Source organism: Macaca thibetana, chromosome 3, assembly GCF_024542745.1.
Source record: "Macaca thibetana thibetana isolate TM-01 chromosome 3, ASM2454274v1, whole genome shotgun sequence".
NCBI classification, from domain to species: Eukaryota; Metazoa; Chordata; class Mammalia; order Primates; family Cercopithecidae; genus Macaca; species Macaca thibetana.
In genome coordinates, this window is record NC_065580.1 from 51,320,624 (window position 1) to 51,339,500 (window position 18,877).

Here is an 18,877-nt window from a genome sequence, read left to right on the forward strand (position 1 = left end):
AGTTTGTCATATTCATACTAATGGAATACTATTCAACAATAAAAAGAATGGACAACTCATACACATAACAATATAGATGAACCTCAAAAGTATTGTGCTGTGAGATAGCAGCCAGGCACGAAGAGAACGTACTGTGTGTCCCATTTGTATGAAGTTTTAGAACAGGCCAAACTAATGAAAGATGACAGAAATCAGAACAGAAGTTGCCTCTGTGAGTTGGCTGTGATGAACTGAGAAGAAACATGAAGGAATTTTCAGAGAGAGGAACATTCTCCACGTTGGGAGGGTGAGTGTTACATGATGTGGTAGGCAGAATAATGGCTCCCAAAGATGCCTACATCCTAATACTCCAAACCTGAGACTATGCTATCTTATATGGCAAAAAGGACTTTGCAGATGTGATAAAAGTTAAGGACTTTGCCGGGCACAGTGACTCACACCTGTAATCCCAGCACTTTGGGAGGTGGAGCTGGGGTGGATCACAAGGTCAGGAGTTCGAGACCAGCCTGGCCAATATGGTGAAACTCTGTCTCTACTAAAAATACAAAAGTTAGTCAGGCATGGTGGTGCAAGCCTGTAGTCCCAGCTACTCGGGAGGCTGAGGCAGAAGAATTGCTTGAATCCGGGAGGCAGAGTTGCAGTGAGCCGAGATCGTGCTACTGCACTGCAGCCTGGGCGACAGAGTGAGACTCTGTCTAAAAAAAAAGAAAAAAATAGTTAAGGAGTTTGAGAATGGGAGATTATCTGCATGGGTCTAATCTAACCATATGAGCCCTTAAAAGTAGAGACTTTTCCCTGGCTGTCGGCAGAGATAATGGTATCAGACAAAAAGGGAAGAAAGATATAATATTGCTGGTGTTGAAGATGCAGGAAGGGGTCATGAGTCAAGGAATGTGGGTGGTCTCTAGAAATGAGAAGAGACCAGCAAATAGATTCTCCTTCAGAACCCCCAGAAAGGAACACAGCCCTGTCAACACCTTGATTTTAGTCCAGTGAGATTCATGTCAAGCTTCTGACCTACAGAAGTGTAAGATAATAAATTTGTGTTGTTTTAAGTTATTACATTTGTGAAGACTTGTTACAGGATCGATAGAGAACTAACACACATAGGTATATGCATCTGTCAAAACTCATCAAAAGGTACATTCAAGATCTATATATATCGCTGCATGTAAATTATACCTTGTTATGGATTGAACTGTGTTCCCCAAAAAGATACGATGAAGTTGTAATCCCCAGTACCTCAGAAAGCCTTCATTTGGAAATAGGGTCATTGCAGATATAATTAGTAAAGACGAGGTTATACTAGAGAGTGGGATAGGCCCTTAACCCAAAATGACTAATGTCCTTATAAGAAGGGGAAAGACAAAGATATACCGTGAGAATGCCATGCAGTGACAGGGGCAGAGACTCAAGTGACGCAGCTGCAAGATGAGGAATGCTAAGAAGTGATCACCAGGAACTAGAAAGAGCCAAGCAGGGATACCACTCAGTGTCTGCTGGGGGCATGGCCTTGCTGACACCTTGATTTTGGAGTTCTAGTCTCTGAAACTATAGAATAAATGTCTATTGTTTGAAGTCACCCAGTTTGTGACACTTTGTTATGGCAACCCTAGGAAATTAATATATATCTCAAAAGTTTGTTTAAATCTGGAGTAACAAAAAGAAATAAAATAGTACAGATACAGTTGAAGCCCCTTTCATAGTCCTCCCAGTAAACTTCTTCCCTCTCTCCATAGAGGTAACCAGTATCCTTAATTTCTTATCTATCATTCCATTGCTTATTTTTATACATTTACTACATATCTACGAATCAAGCATTTTTGCATGTTTTTATTTTTTCATTTATTGGAACAAAAATAGAAACTCCTCATTTCTTTCTTTTTTTTTGATAAGTGTGTGGTACAATGATTTGATATGCATACACATTATGAAATGACTACCACAGTGAAGCTAATGAACACCTCTATCACCTCACAGTTACCTTTTCTGTGTACATGTATGGTGAGAACACTTACGGGCTACTGTCTCAGCAAATTTCAAGTATACAATACAGTATAATTAACTGCAGTCACTGTGCTATACAACAGATCACAACAATTCATTCATCTTATAACTGAAGGTTTATACACCCAGCCTCTGGAAACCACCACTTTATTCTCTGTTTTTATGAATTCAACCTTTGTTTTGTTTTTGTTTTAATGTATTAGTTTGTTTTTATTTTGTTCTGCTTTTTTGAGACCAGGTCTCAGTCTGTCACCCAGGCTGGAGTGCAGTGGCATAATCTCAGCTTACTGCAACCTCCATCTCCTGGGCTCAAGCTGTCCTCCCACCTCAGCCTCCTGAGTAGGGACGACAGGCATGTGCCACCATGCCCAGCTAATTTTTAAAATGTTTTATAGAGATGGGGTCTCAAACTGGATCAGCCCAGGCCGGTCTTAAACTCCTGTGCTCAAGCAATCCACCCGCCTTGGCCTCCCAAAGTGCTGGGATTACAGGTGTGAGCCACCACACCTGGCCTGTACTGTTATTTTTTAATAGAAACCACATCACTTCATTTGTTACAGCAAATAATAAATGAGACATAATAATTCAAAAGGGCCCCAAAAAGCTTTCTCTTCCCACAAAATAACAGATTATTAAAATAAGCACCTCTACCACCCGAGCCTTTGGTTAATTTTTTCCTTTGATCCCTGTTCTCTCACCCACATCAGCATGCTGCTTCCCAAATGGAACTTTGCCTTCAACTGTTACACGAGCTAAGATGCTGGTCCATCAACTTGCCTTCATAATATAATGGAGGTCCCTAACTTAGCTGAGGCACCTGGACAAGAATTTGATTTCAACTTCATTCTAAGGCCCATGACTGGTTTCTTTAAAAAGCTGCAGGTGAATGAGGTAGAAAGGACAGAGACATGAGATGGAAACTAGAGAAGGATGAAGAGGATGACTCCCACGCACTATAGGACCACAGGCCTCTCAAGGCTGAAAACTCAAAGAGCAGTGTGACACCCACACAGCTGCGGAGAGCACATGCCTTCAGTTTCTCCTGTAACACGGGCCATGGGGCAAAAATCTGGATGGCAAATGTCACCATGATGAAGGCATACAGGGACCAGGGAAGGCATGAGGACAGGCAGACAGAAGCAACGACGGCCGTGTTCAAGGACAATGTGATGGATACAATGGCAGCATTGGTGCCACAGTGAAAGATGAGGTGGTCTAACAGCGTGAAGACTGACACAGCACAGATGGTGTCAGTGCTGACACTGTCAGGGTCTTCGACACTAGCAAACAGCCATAGACAAAAGTAATGAAGACTACAGGCTCTTCAAGTCAGCCCACCGGACATGCCCACTCTACTTCCACCCTTCACCTCTATTCAAGATCAAATAAAACATATGCAGTCAGTGAAGAAGCCAGGCCAGTCCCACAAGGCCAGTAGGAGACCAGAAACCCTTTGTCCATGTAACACCAGATAACCACAAAAACATAGACACCATGCAGCTGATGGATCACCACACTCAACTCAAATACCCCAGTCCAATATTGGTATTTCTGAGCATAGATGTTTTTCTGCAGTTCTTTCAGGTCCACATAGTTATCAAGGAAGGGCTGTCACTCACATAAGGCCTTCTGCCACTTGGCCTCCTTAGTGTTAGTTACAGGTTGGCATGATTTCTTTATGCACTGTCTACTGTCCTATTAAGGAGAGTAGATAGCAGATAAAGGGTATTAGGCTATTTATAAGGTCAGTAGACTATCAACCAGACTATCTAGTGGATTGAGGATATTTCTTTTCTTTTTTTTTTTTTGCTATTATAAATATTGCATATTTATATATTCTAGAAATATTCATTAACATGAGTCAATGTTTGTTAAGAATACATACTAGTGGAATTGCCAGGTCTTAGAAGATATATATCTTCAATTTGACAAGACAGTGACACGCTGCTATCAGAAATGACTGCCCCAATTTACAACTCACAACGATAGTATAAGGGTTCCTATTGCTCCACAGCCTCTGTGACACTTGGTATTTTCAGGCATTTCATTTTTACCATCTGATAAACAAAAGCAGATTTACTGTAAAGCAAATGAGGTTTAGGCTTCAGGACCTTTCATTTGCATGGGCCCCTTCAAAGGCCCTGTAGTTAATTTTATATGGGAAATTTTGTAATCTGTTTCTTAAAACAAGATCCACAAATTGCATAATCTTCATGCTCTACTGAAGCTAGTTACAGCCCTGCTAATGATGGATGCGAAATGTATATGGTTGTACTTACTTTTCCCTGATTACTAGTGAACTTGAACATATTTTCATATGTTAATTGGCACTTCAAGTTTTCTGTGAATTTTGCCTTTTGTTTATTGATTTGTAGGAGTTCTTGATATCTTCTGGATATTAATCTTTTTTAAGACTTAACTGGGCAAATACCTTGTTCAGTGTATAGCTTGTCTTCACTTTTGTTGTAGTGTCTTCCATGTTTTAATTTTAATAAAGTTGGATTTATTAACCGTTTCCTTTATGATATGCACATTTATGTGACTTGTTGAAGAAATACTTTTATTCCAGGGTTATAACAGCATACTTTTTCTTCTAAAAGTTTAAAATTTTACCTTTTCTATTTAGGCCTTTGGTCAATTGAAAAAATGTGTGTGCAATTGCTGCGAGATAGAGATCTAATTTTTTTTCATTCCACATGGATAGCCATTTGTCTCAGCACCATTTATTGAATAGTCCATCTTTTCTCTAATGCCATGTAATCTCTATTATATATCAAGTTTCAATACATGTTTCTAGGCCTTCTGTCCTGTTCCATTGGTATGTTTATTTCCCACAGCACGAACATGTAACTGCCATAGTTACTATAGCTTGATAATAAGTCTTTATATCTGCAAAATAAGTTTCCCCATTTTTTCTTCTTCAAAGTTGTCAACAAATGTTGCATGTTCTCACTAATAGGTGGGAGCCAAAAACGCGGATCTCATGGAGAGAGAAAGTAGAATGATGGCTACCCACAGGCTGGGAAAAGTAGCAGGGAGGGGGGATGGAGAGCTGTTGATTAATGAGTACAAAGTACAGTTAGATAGAATGAGTAAGTTCTAGTGCTTGATAACACGGTAGGGTGGCTATAGTTAACAATAAATTATTGTATAGTTCAAAATAGCTAGAAGAGAAAATTTGGAATGTTCCCAACACAGAAATGATAAATGTTTGAGGTGATAGATATCATTATTACCCTGATTTGATCATCACACATTGTATGCATATACCAAAATATCACATATACCCCACCAATATGTACAACTATTATGCATCAATTTCAAAAATTGTCTTGACTTTTCTTGGCCCTTTGTGCTTCCATACAAGTTTTAGGACAAGTCTGTCCAGTTCTATGAAAAAAAAAAAGAAAGAAAAGTTTTTTCATTGTAATAGCATTTATGTAATATATTAATTTGAAGAAAAATCTATATGATATTGAACTTTCACATTCATGAAGATTTATGGCTTTATATTTTTCTTAGGTTTTGTTTTTGTCCTTTACAATGTTTTGTAATTCTCTCTATAAAGTTCATCATTATGTATCTTTAGATAAGATTTACTCCAGCCAGGCACAGTGGCTTGTGCCTGTAATCCCAGCACTTTGGGAGGTCCAGGTAGCAGGATAGCTTGAGGCCAGGAGTTGGAGACCAGTCTAGACAACACAGAAAGAACCCTTCTCTATAAAATAAAATTAAAATTAAAAAATTTACTCCTGTAATCCCAGCACTTTGGGAGGCCGAGGCGGGCAGATCACGAGGTCAAGAGCTCGAGACCAGCCTGACCAACATGGTGAAATCCTGTCTCTACTAAAAATACAAAAATTAGCTGGGTGTGGTGGTGCGCACCTGTAATCCCAGCTACTCAGGAGGCTGAGGCAGGAGAGTCGCTTGAACCCAGGAGGCAGAGGTTGCAGTGAGCTGAGACAGCACCACTGCACCCCAGCCTGGGCGACAGAGTGAGATTCCATCTCAAAACAAATAAATAAATAAAATTAGCCAGGTGTGGTGGCATGTGCCTGTAGTCCAAGCTACTTGGGAGGCTGAGGCAGGAGGATCACTTGAGCCCAGGAGTTCAAGGTTTCAGGGAGCTATGATTGAGCCACTATATTCCAGCCTCAGTAACAGAGCCAGACCTTGTCTCTTAAAAATAAAAAACAAAAAGAATTTATTTCTACTTATCTTTGTAGTTTTTGTTGCTATTACCAATGATATCTTTCTTTTTATTACATTTATCACATGGTTATTATTAGTATATAGGAAGGCTATATACTATGTAATATATATATAATGTAATAATTTACCTTTGTTCAGCTTGTATCCATCAATCTTGCAAAACTCTCTTATTTGTTGTAAAATTAATCATTTTTATGCTGATCAATAATTCTGAGTCTCTACCTTTAAGTGCAATATTTTCCAGTTCTTTCATCAGCTAAACCTAAATACAAAATTTAATAAGTGTATAGTGGTTCTGAATAAATGTGCTGTACATCTGTTAAAATAATAAAAAGCAGTATTATACAGTAGTTAAAGACATGACAAAGTTAGGCTTTCTGGATTCTAGCTGGCTTCAATAAAAGCCAATAAAAATAAAAACTTGAGATTTCACCACAAATGAAATCTCAATCTATTCATTTGTAAAGTAGGAACAAAAATACTAAGCTATCTATGGTTGTTATGAGGATTAAATGGGATAAACCCAATAAAATACATTGCAAAGTTCCTAGCCCATAGTAAACACTAATTACAGTTAGCTAATATTGATAAAAGCATGATAAGTGGCACCACAGCTCATTTAATTATGCAGTTAGCACAGGTGTGAGCCAGATTTGAAAACACAGGTTAGATTAATTTCTAACAAACTCTAGTGACCTGTCCACATTCTTTTGGAATTGTCTTATATCAAACATATTTCATTGCTTGAGCTGTCATTGAACCACTATTTATTGAGTCATCGTTCTGTGTTAGATTCATTCTAGGTACTGCGCATACAGTAGTGAATTCACCAAAGTCCTTGCATGCGTGGGGCTTTTATTCTAATGAGAAAGCCAAACATTAGCCAAGTAAATAATTGTGTATTTTAAAATTATGATGCTATGTTTTAAAAAGTACATGCAAATTAATCAAGGGACTGAAAAAATACTCTGAGAGAATACCACAAGAGGGGCTAATTAAGATTAGGAAGTCAAAGTGGTTCTCTTTGAGAAAGTGATGTTGAAGCTAAGCAACAGTCAAACTGAGAGGGAGAGAGAAGCGCATTTAAGCAGAGGAAATGATGTCTGCAAAGATTGGGCAAATTTGCGACTACAAGAGGCCACCATGGTGGGAGTGGAGAAAACAAAAGTAAGAGCAAGGTCGGATGAGGTTGGAGAGTTGTGCAGGGGGAGATCATGCAAAGACTTTGGAAGCCTGTTTTCCTCCATATAATCATCAGCCCCACAAAGAGGACTAGTGTGAAAAGATCATTCTGATTAATGAGTGGTAAAGAGATAGGGAGGGCTGCGAGAGGAAGCAAGAAATGCAGCAAAAGGTAAGAATTAAGATAAAGAAAAGTGATGGCTTTGGGATGTATTTTGGAGGCATACTCAATAGGGCTTAAGGATGGAATGGCTGCGGGTGGGGAGAAGGTCTGCAAGAGGAAGTGTCAGAGATGGTTCCCAGGTCTCTGATGTGAGTAAAGGGGAATATTCTTTACTGAAATGGGGAAGACTAGAGATGGAGCACATTTGGGAGGAAAGATCAAGAGGTCTTAATCTCAGTATGTGTTGTGTTTGAGATGCCTACGAGGCATCCAAGCAAAGATGTGGAGTAGGCAGTTAAATACATGGACCTAGAGGGCTGGGGTTAGAAATCTGAATGTTGCTGGGAGCCATGGACTCTTATTTAGGGTAAGAGGGTAGCAAGAGAGGAGAAGGAAATTCAGAACAGAATCTTAGGAAATGCCAAAGAAAGAGTTAGAGGAGAAATTGGCAAAAAGGATGAGGTGAAAAAAAAGTGTGTTAAAACATTTTTTTAGCATTTTAAGAAAAGAAGATTTTAGCCTGGCATGATGGCTGAGGCCTGTAATTCCGGCTACTCAGGAGATTAAAGCAGGAGAATCACTTCAGGCCATGAGTTTGAGACCAGCCTGGGCAACACAGCAATACTCATCTCTAAAATGAATTAATTAGTTAAATAATTTTTTAAATAAGAAGAGGAGTTCATGAAAGAGTAGTCAGCAGGGCCAAATGCTTTTAAGTAAGATGAGAGTTGGAAGTATTCATTGTGTTTAGCAACATAGGGTGTATTGCTCTTAGGAAGAGCTGTAGTGGGGGCAGAAATTGGAATGCAAATATGGCCTGTGGCTGGGAGTTGGGTGAGTGTTCCTAATGAGGGCCTTTATCCTACCAGGAGTTAACCTATACACCACACTTTTGTAGCCCATGACAGATTGCATGGAGTCATCCAGACAAAGAACACCACCACTAAGCTCTCATTGAAACAGGTTGGTAAAATGTCAAAGGAGATAACCCTTGAGAAGATTCTTTTTTTTTTTTTTTTTTTTTTTTAAGTTCACGTGTGCATCACTGTGCAAATCTCTGCAAACCAATGAAATTACATACACACAAGTGCAATGGGTGGTTTAATCTCACAAGGAACTTGAGGAAGCAATTTTCATCATCACTTCTGCTGATCAAAGTCTCAAAGGTCAAGACCACATTGCAGTCTTTTCATTGTTGTAAAAGTTAATGAAAGTTAATTATTAAAGCTGACAGAAAGGTAACTTGTCCTCTGTCTTACATAACCTATATATAGACATCCCTATGCATATGGATGCACGCAGAGCCTGTAGACCTGAGTGGATGGACACTGCCTCTTAGAACTAGAACTTTATATTGAAAATATATCACTGTTGCTGAAGCTCCTCACTGAGTAGGTGTCAGGTAGGAACCAAATTTATGATTGTTATATTCAAACTGGTTTTCTGTTCCTTGAGAATGGTATTTTTTCTGATCAAGCCTATTTAGGAGTTATTATGTTCTTGAGTTTATTCCATGTGTGTGAATATTTTGAATGAATCCACTAATAAGCTATGCATGTATGTCTGGAGTGCTAGCAATGTGGAATAAATATTTAAGTAGACTTTAATTTAACAAGTAAATGGTTGTAAGCATCATTAAGTTTTAAACAGTCTTTTCAAAGATATTAGTGTTCTTGTTTTAATTATTCAGATAATTCCTTTAATTCTCCACTCAAATCTGACTTTATAGATAGATTATCTGCTCTGAGGGTTGGGGGAAAAAAAAGCAAGCTTTAAGGAAATAGTTTCTCCAGGAGACAGAATCACCTACTAGAAAGGATTCAGAAAGGCCATCTGGTCCCAGCCAGGCATAGGAGCATGTACCTATAGTCCTAGCTACTCAAGAGGCTAAGGCAGGAGAATAGCTTAGCCCAAGAGTTCGAGGTTAGCGTAGGCAACATGGCAACACCTTGTCTCTTAAAAAAAAAAAAAAAAGGGTGGGGGGACATCTGTTCTAGAAGTGAGAAATTTATCTAGATATCCTAGAAAGTCCAAGACTAAGGGAAACAGGGAGAGAAGAAAAGGCAACGAGAGTAAGGATAGAGAATGGAAAGAGAAGAGAGATGGGGAGACAATGGTTACTGGAAAGTAGCAGAGTGCCCTATGCCACAAGTAGTATAATATAATATAATATAATATAATATAATATACTTAGTAATATATGGGTACTTATCCCATACATTACTAACTCTACCAAGGTAAAATCTATTTTATTCTTTAAAATGTCAGGAAAAGATTATACAACTTTCTTTACATATGCAAGTGAGGAACAATTTATCAAATTATTGGACTAAATAATTCTCTTTTCTGAAGAAAGTCATTTGGAAAAATTGTGTCATGAAATTTTACTGCATAAACATCATTCCTTTTTTTCTTTTTCTGAGACGGATTCTCACTCTGTCACCCAGGCTGGAGTGCAGTGGCACAATCTCTGCTCACTGCAACCTCCGCCTCCCAGGTTCAAGTAATTCTCCTGCCTCAGCCTCCCAAGTAGCTGATACTACAGGCACACTCCACTGTGCCTGGCTGAATTTTTTTTTTTTGTATTTTTAGTAGAGACAGGGTTTCACCATGTTGGCCAGGCTGATCTCGAACTCCTGACCTCAGGTGATCCGCCCACCTCAGTCTCCCAAAGTGCTGGGATTACAGGCACGTGCCACCCCGTCTGACCAAGGATTATTCCTAATGAAAAATTAGGAAGCAACTAATTTGATTTCAGAAACAAGTAAAATGTGGTAACACAATACATACTTTGCCTTCTCCCTCTGGATAAGGGAATAAGTAAGTATATAAAGAAATGAACAAATGTTTAATACCTCCTAAACAGCTCATATTAGACTAAGAAACAAAATCGTTCAGAAAATGAGAATGAACATTTTTCAATTACAAGAATAAATATGTAATAACACATTCTAGCTCTTCTCTACAATAAAGGTCTTGATTCTCCAAGGAGAAACAAAGAGCCTCCTCTAGCCTCTGTGACACTTTGTTGAGAAGCAAGGGGGAGAATAAAGCAAGTCACCTCAAGGAGATTGGGCCCCAGGCCACCAGGCTCATGTTTTGTATTGTGGATATTGAGTAAAGGAGTGTGAGGCTTTCGTGCTCAAAAGCAAGGACCTTGAAGGTGCCTCACCTTGTTCTTTTGCCTTGTCTCTCTTGGGGATAGGGGCTATGCCCCCTGACATTCAATATGTAGCAGAGAAGAACATGTAGTGGAGACAGTCAGTTATTCACAAGATGTGGCTTCTCATCCTGGCTCTGGAAAGTTGAGAAAGTCATTTATCTTCTCTCATCTCAATTTCTTCAACTGTAAATTAGCGATAATACAGCTTATCTTCTCTGCCTCCATCACACAGTAACACTCAAGGAAGAAAAGTGAAAGTGCTCAGAAAATATCAACGCCTTATAGAAATGGCCAGGGATTCTCTTTTGCCTTCTGTGAGCCTCCTGGGTGTGAAACCCCTTGCTATGGTGCATCCCAGCATTTCTCTAATGGTTTAGCCTATGGGCCAACACAGCCTTCTGTTTCAGTGTTTGGAATTCTCACTATTCTTTGACATGATTTGCTTACTCCCCACTGCTTTGTCATCACCCTTGCCAAACCTATCTGTTCTTTAAAGTCTAACCCAAGACTCAGAGTTCCTTCACAAAACCTTTCCTAACTCCAACCCACATTTACATCCCTTCTTCCAATTTATTATCTGCACCAATTATTGTGGGCACGTCTCCTGTATATGTGAACTTTGGTGTTTAGGACTACATCATTTATATATCTTTTGCTAATAGTTCAGTTTATTTCAACAAACTTTCTTGTATACTTACTGTGTCATAGGACCTATGCAAAAGGGGAAAAAATGGTTAAGATTTGGGCCTTGCCCTTGAAAAACTCAGTATTAAAGGGAAGAGAAACATAAACAAATAATGACCATACTGTATGACATGGAATAGACACATATACAAGGTACTTACAAGAACAAAATGATTAACTCTATCCAGGGATTCCATGAAGGCTTTACATCATTTTCTTATCTTCTACAACTGTGTTGGGAACTGAGTTCCTGACAAATAATAGGCTAATACTGTTTGTTGAAGGAATGAAGAAATGAATCAATGGTCAGCTGAGTTGTTTTGTTTTGTTTTTAGAGACAGGGTCTCTTTATATTGGCCAGGCTGGTCTTGAACTCCTGGCCTCAAGCAGTCTTCCCACCTCAGCCTCCCAACGTGCCAAGATTACAGGCATGAGCCACTGCACCCAGCTGTGCTGAGTATTTTTAAGAATGAATTGGAATCTACCAGGTATTAGAGAAGAAGAACACAAAGGACGTCATGTGTACAAAGACACGGAACTGTTAAATATTATAGTGTATTAGGAACCTGCTGCAATTGTTAAGGAGGAGTGAAGAAGCTTGTGAGATAGACCAGAGCCAAAACATGAAGGGCCTTGTATGCCATTCTAGGAAGCTCAGATAGATAGATTATTTTAAAACTATGTTAAAACAAACTGGGATAAAAATTGAAAACTGCTACTTCTAAAGATAAGCTCAGAGTAAACATAAAGTCATAGAAAAGTTGGCAGCACTAGCATTTTCCAACAGGTTCCAGCTGACTTTTGTCATGTGGACCAGTTGTAAATTCAGTCTAAACAGTCAATATTAAACTCACTCCTGAGACTGCTACCTATGAACATAAGGCTAAGAAGTCTCCCTTTGTATACCCGGCTTTCAGTTTTGAGAACGGTCCTAGAAGGAAAATAATGGTCTCCTTTTGCTATTAGAAAATTGAAGGCTTGGACCAGGTGCTCATACCTATAATCCCAGCATTTTGGGAGGCCAAGGCAGGCAGATCACTTGAGGCCAGGAATTCGAGACCAGCCTGGCCAACATGGCAAAACTCCATCTCTACTAAAAATACAAAAAATTATCTGGGTGTGGTAACGGGTGCCTGTAGTCCCAGCTACTCGGGAGGCTGAAGCTGGAGAATCACTTGAACTCAGGAGGCGGAGGTTGTAGCGAGCCGAAACCGCGCCACTGCACTCCAGCCTCCAGCCTGGGTTACAGAGCAAGACTCTGTCTCAAAGAAAAAAAAAAAAGAGAAAGAAAGAGAAGAAAAGAAAAATTGATGGCTTGAATCACTGGCTCATAGCAAACATAGTTAAGATATGGCAAGGCAAGGATTTGAAACCTGGTCTGCTTAGTTACCAAAGTCTGACTCTTTTCGGTTGTACCTCCTAATTAAATTAGGTTTGACTTCCTTCTTCAGCATCTTGGGCAATGTAGTAATAGAATTGATGAAAAATAATAGTAACAGTTATTGCTCACTTCAGCCTCTGACCCCTCCTGAGCTCTCTTAACCAACCTCATTGCTGAGACCCCTTCCCTCCAATCACCACTCTGGCCCTCTCCCATTCTGATGCCATCATCTCCGTGTTTCCATCCAGTCTTGTACTAACCAGAATGTGGAGCTTCTTGTGCACTTGATTTCTGATTCCTCTGGCTGCTGATGGAGATCCCTCTGAAGGTGTTCACTGGAGCAATTATTCTGCTTGTTCTCCTGTCTCTCACCCGTTCCCCCAAGTACAGTTATCAGGACACTGCTGTATTTCCCATTGTCCAAGGACTAATTCACGAAACAAGGCTGGCTTACCTCTGGTTTTGCACTGACTGGCTCAGAGATATTTTGAGATCCCTGAGGTGAGTCGTGTTTTCAGCAGATTTCAGGCACAGTATGGGATTTTCAGTGATGTCTCCATGAAGGCCTTCCTCAGCTTGAACAGCTAGGGAGGGGTGATGCTACTAGGAGCTGCCTTGTCCAAGAGTGGAGGCATCTAATGTGACTGCGGAGGGGCTGGGAAGTGTTCTGCACCCTTGCTTGTCTGCTGATTTCAAATGACCGCTAATTAAAGGCAAATCCTAGCACTGCTCATCAGCATCTTGGTTCAAATTAGCTGTTTCCTAGCAAAAGGACAGACCTCTGAAAGACTAAAACCCAGAATAGATAAACACTGAGTGAAAAGGTCAGGGTCTTAAGACACTTCTCAGCAGAGTAGGGCAGGCAGAGTGGAGGTTCTTGTAACTGGAGGCCAGGCTGCAGGTTGGAAATGGGTGGAACTTGGAGGGGTGGGGAGGTATATACATGACAATCCCTAGAAACATCAAAAAGTTTTTAATACATGGGAATAGTTAAACTAAGAAACTGAACTTCAGAAATTAATACCAGTATTAAATTTCTGCTCAAAAAGAAAAAAAAAAAAAAAGCAGAGAACACCAATATGTATGACTAAGCCACAGCACCAAGATATGTAGGTATATGAATGTCTACGTGTGTGTCTATGTGCGATATATATATATAAAATAAAGGCCAAAAAATAAATAAAAAGCAAATCATAGGGAAGCAAATAAACATGGAAATATATACGAATAAGGCTTGGGATTCTACAGTTAGTAAGAGGAAGGGACCCTGAGAATGAATTTCAATCCCCAAATCCACTGACACCCTAAGGACCCAGAGATCCATGAAGATAGAACATGAAAAGGCTTACATTAATATGGGCGTAATATTTGAAATTGGAATTGTGATTCTAGGAACCAGAAAAAAGTGTTTTCCAAGAATTTGTGGCAAAAACATAACTTGTTCGGGTGAAAAAAAAGTTAAAAAAAATCTCTTTTGAACTCCTAATTAAAGATGAGCCAAGATCGCGTCACTGCACTCCAGCCTGGGCAACAGAGGAAGACTCTGTCTCAAAAAAAAAAAAAAGATCATGCTCAAGAATCTCAGAAACGATGACATGGAGAAAGTCATTAATTTATGACTATCTGGAACATCTCTTCAGCAGAGGCACCATTGGTTCAGAGGCCCACATAGTATGTTACACCTGGAGGCATACCTTTTGGAAGCAGGGATGGGTGCAAGGGGAAAACAGAAAGGCTGGAATGTGGCCCCCAAGATTTCTCTCTAAAGTCTGGAAATATTTTTTTTTTCTTTTCTTTTTTTTTTTTTTTTTTTTTTTTTTTTTTTGAGATGGAGTCTTGCTCTGTCATCCAGGCTGGAGTGCAGGGGCATGATCTCAGCTCACTGCAACCTCAGCCTCCCAGGTTCGAGCAATTCTCCTGTCTCAGCCTCCTGAGTAGCTGGGATTACAGGTGCCTGCCAACGCGCCTGGCTAATTTTTGTATTTTTAGTAGAGACAAGGTTTCATTGTATTGGCCAGGCTGGTCTTGAATCCCTGACCTCAAGTGATCGTCCCGCCTCAGCCTCCCAAAGTGCTGAGATTACAGGCGTGAGCCACCACGCCTGGCCAGAAAGATTTCTTAAGCTCCCCTGATTCCTGCCCTGAGCAGTCCTCTTGCAGGCAGTGCTTGGGTGTGAGGAGGAGGCTTTTACTGGCAGGACAGCCAGAGTTCAGACTCTTGATCCAGCTGGAGGTATAAGAAAGCCCACTAAGGAGACAGCCATAGCCATCCTCAGAGAAGGAAGCTGATTAGAAATGAAGTTGTATTTCTCACATCACTGTCATCGGCAAAAAAAATTAAAATAAAAAATAAAAAAATACGACAGCCAAAAGAATATAAGTACCTTCAAGATCTTTTTTAGGGAAGGTAACTAATAAATTTCTGTGAACTCCTTGAGGAAAGCATGAGTAAAGCAAGCAAAGAAGAATCTTTTTTTTTTTTCTGTCCCCTATAGCAGCATCTGACAGAAGTACAAATACACGGTGCTGAAGTCTTCTTCATCCTAAGGTTTGTTCCTTCAAAGGGTTAAGGCTGTTCTTATAAGATATTCCACATATGCGTTGTGAGAAATCCAAGATGTCAGAAGTGAATGACCATGGATTAGATCTTATTTATTAATGCTCCAACCATGTTGTTGGCAATCAGCAAAAAAGAAAAAAAAAAGACAAAAATCCATGTTCTGCACAGCAATGCACAAGTCACCTCCACTTCGTGAGCAAGTTCTTCTGACAATGGGAAGTACTATCTAGTTAGTGGGGTTTGACCCCTGAAGTGTGGGTGGAGAGATGGAAGAGGGAATGGAAACAAAAGAGAAAACAAGCACTTGGGAGTGGCAGGGGAGGAGAGACCCAGAAAGAATAGCAAAGGAGGATCTAAATGTCATAACTGAGGCCCTGGTGGTGCACCTGTTAGCTACTTGGGAGGCTGAGGCTGAAGGATTGCTTAAGCCCAGGAGTTTGAGGCCAGCCTGGGCAACATATGAAAGATCCTTGCCTCTACTGAAATATTTTAAAAATTAGCAGGGCATAGTGGCCCACACCTGAGGTCCCAGCTACTCAGGAGACAGGAGGACTGCTTGAGTCTAGGCGTTAAGAGGCCATAGTGAACTGTGATTACACCACTGCACTCTACCCCAAGTGACAGTGAGATCCTGTCTCTAATAATAATAATAATAATAAGGGAGTCATAACTGAGCTCAAAGGAACTCAAATGCTGGAGGTCAAGCCAGAGATTTGAGGCAGAAGCAGTACATTGTGGTCAGAAGTGAGCACAGAGGACTTTAGAGGAAACTAGAAAATGGGGTGGGAGAGAAAAATGGGTGATCAAAGAGAGGTCAAGTGGGGCCAGCAGTAGAGGCCAGCATCTGATTCCTGGTTGAAACTTGAGCTCTGCAAACATACTGAAAATCCCTTAAGGTATATGAGGGCACGGTGTAACAATATACTATCTAGTGTGAGATAATTCAATTAATCACAGTGATTGAAGTTGAGGAACAAAACTTGGGCATTATGAGTAGTAATACAGAACAAGATTAGAGGGAAAAATGCTAGCAGTTAGTTGCAATGTTCTTCAATGATGTTCATATCAAACAATAGAGAAGCTGTATGACATAGAAAAGATAGCAAAGAAGTCTGAAAATTCAGGTACTGTTTCTGCCATTTTATAAGCTGTATGTCCCAAGAAAAAGTATTTCCATTTTAGTGTGGGTTTGGGGTGTGTGTGATCACTTTATCATTTGTAAGAATAAAATAATAATAACAAAATAATAAGAGTAACTGCCTCAAAGAATTGTGAAGGCTAACTTGGTAATGTGCATTTAAACATGTTGTAAAATTGATCTTTTAAGCATAATAGAAACAGGATTGAGATAAGAATAAAAAACTTAAACATCTTGTGTAGAAAATGCTAATAATTAAAATAATAGCTACCATGTAGTACATGCCTATAGTGTGTTATATGTAAGCTAGATGCTTCGGAAACCTTATTTACTCTTTACAATCACCTGAAACTTGAATATCTTTATCCCCATTATACAGGGAAGACTCAAAGAGGTTAAGGAACTTGTCCAGGATCATTCCTTTAAAAAGATCTTATTACTCACAAATGAAGTAACCAAATAATATTTAGTTTGTTTCATAGTTTTCTTAACTATAAATTGTAATAACTCCTAGAAACAATAAGGAAATAACTGAAATAGGCAATACCTTTGAATTTCACAATTTTTAAAAATTTTACAAGGTAAAAAAATCAAATTTTAAAATTCTGATGGGTAAATTGGAACAGCCTGGACTGGAGTTAGAGGCAATAAATAAACTTTAAATCTAATCTGTCCCAGCACTTCAATGCCTTAACTTTGGAAATATTTCTGGGGAAAAAAAGTTGATAAAGTATCTTGCCTTGTAAGTAAAAAATTGACTAAATGATTCATAAACTGAGTCGATTTTGTTACTTTTTGGCAAATTAAAAAATAAAACAAAAGCTTCTTGTTTACTTACCTAAAAGAGCCATGTCCAGCTCACTGGAATAAACTATCGCTGTCGCAAAACACAATCTAGGTCCCTTAATCCTGCCTTTTTTGATCTTAAAAGGTGGTAACATTCAGTTCGGAGCTCACTCATCTGTAAATTGCATCACATTATCTCTGAGTTATTTAAGAAGCAAGCTCTGTTTGGTTTCAGGCATTTTTAACCTGCTAAAGGCAAGAAGAAGTGTTCACCACATAGTTCGAAAGGTCTTCAACTTGCCACAGCCAACAGAAAAATCAAAATGATTGAACCCTTTGGGAATCAGTATATTGTGGCCAGGCCGGTGTATTCTACAAATGCTTTTGAGGAAAATCATAAAAAGAGAGACAGACATCATAAGACATTTCTGGATCATCTCAGAGTGTGTTTTAGGTAAGATCTTTTTTAAGGTATAGGCATTAGGAATATATTTTTGAAGCACTTTCACCTACATTTTCTAACTTTCCAACTCTCCTTTCTGGCTCTAATCCACAGCCTACAGTCCTTTCCTCTTTGGTTTCCAAACCTCCTACTCCCTGCCAGAGTTGGAAAGGTAGTGTTTAAAATGAACCCCATCTTGGCTTATCAACACAGTCTTTCCAAATCAGACAACAAACAGATGGGAACAGAGGAAAATGCTCATTTGAAATATTACATGATTCAAGCTGAGGATGACAAATAGATCTATTATGGTTAAAGAAAAGCAAGCATTTTAAAAAATTCTTTGTTGGTGACCAGAGGGCAGCTGATTATGGGTAAAGAATGTTACTGGGAGTGAAATTACTAGTTTAATCTTTAGCAAATTACCATCTTTACCAATTTCCCACCGACAGTTAGGTACTAAACTTAAAATTCGATATTAATTGACTGACCTGTGGCTTTCCATGTTTTCAGCTGTTCCCCACAAAAGGCCAAGAGAATTGTCCTCTCTTTGTTCCCCATAGCATCTTGGTTGCCAGCATATCGGCTCAAGGAATGGTTGCTCAGTGATATTGTTTCTGGTATCAGCACAGGGATTGTGTCCGTACTACAAGGTACATTTTTTAAATGTATAATTTGTATACCATAAAATTCATCCTTTGAATGTGTACAGCTCAGGGGCTTTTCATATATTCACTAGGTTGTGCATCTGTCACCACTATCCAATTCTGGAACATTTTCACCACCAACAACCCCAAAAAATCACTTACCCATTAACTTCACATCCCCCTCTACCCTTTCTTTATGGATTTGCCTATTCTGGATATTTCATGTGAAAGAAATAATACCATACATGGCACTTTGTGTCTAGTTTCTTTCACTCACTGTAATGTTTTCAAGGTTGATCCATATTGTAGCATGTATGGGTACTCCATTCCATTTTGTGGACAAATAAGTATTCTACTGTATGGACATATCACAATTTTTTAATCTACTCATTGGTTGATGAACATTTCAGTTGTTTCCACTTGGGGGCTATTATGAGTTATGAGTAATGCTATTTTGGACATTTGTGTAGAAATTTTTGTGTGAACATGCTTCAATTTTCTTGGGTATGTCAC

At 39.3% G+C, this 18,877-nt stretch overlaps 1 protein-coding gene and 1 pseudogene across 1 annotated transcript in view; one reads left to right on the forward strand and one right to left on the reverse strand.

Annotated features, from left to right (window-relative positions):
* Window positions 1–2,604: 2,604 nt before the first annotated feature.
* On the reverse strand, window positions 2,605–4,486 carry LOC126950820 (phosphatidylinositol N-acetylglucosaminyltransferase subunit C-like; annotated as a pseudogene).
* A 3,767-nt stretch (window positions 4,487–8,253) lies between these two features.
* Window positions 8,254–18,877, forward strand: part of SLC26A3 (solute carrier family 26 member 3) — a 40,780-nt gene continuing 30,156 nt past the window's right edge. Inside the window, exons 1-3 of the mRNA XM_050784811.1 lie at window positions 8,254–8,966; window positions 17,511–17,729; window positions 18,231–18,370. Coding sequence (XP_050640768.1) covers window positions 17,599–17,729; window positions 18,231–18,370 — 271 coding nt within the window. The 5' untranslated portion in view covers window positions 8,254–8,966; window positions 17,511–17,598. The remainder of the gene's footprint in view (window positions 8,967–17,510; window positions 17,730–18,230; window positions 18,371–18,877) is intronic.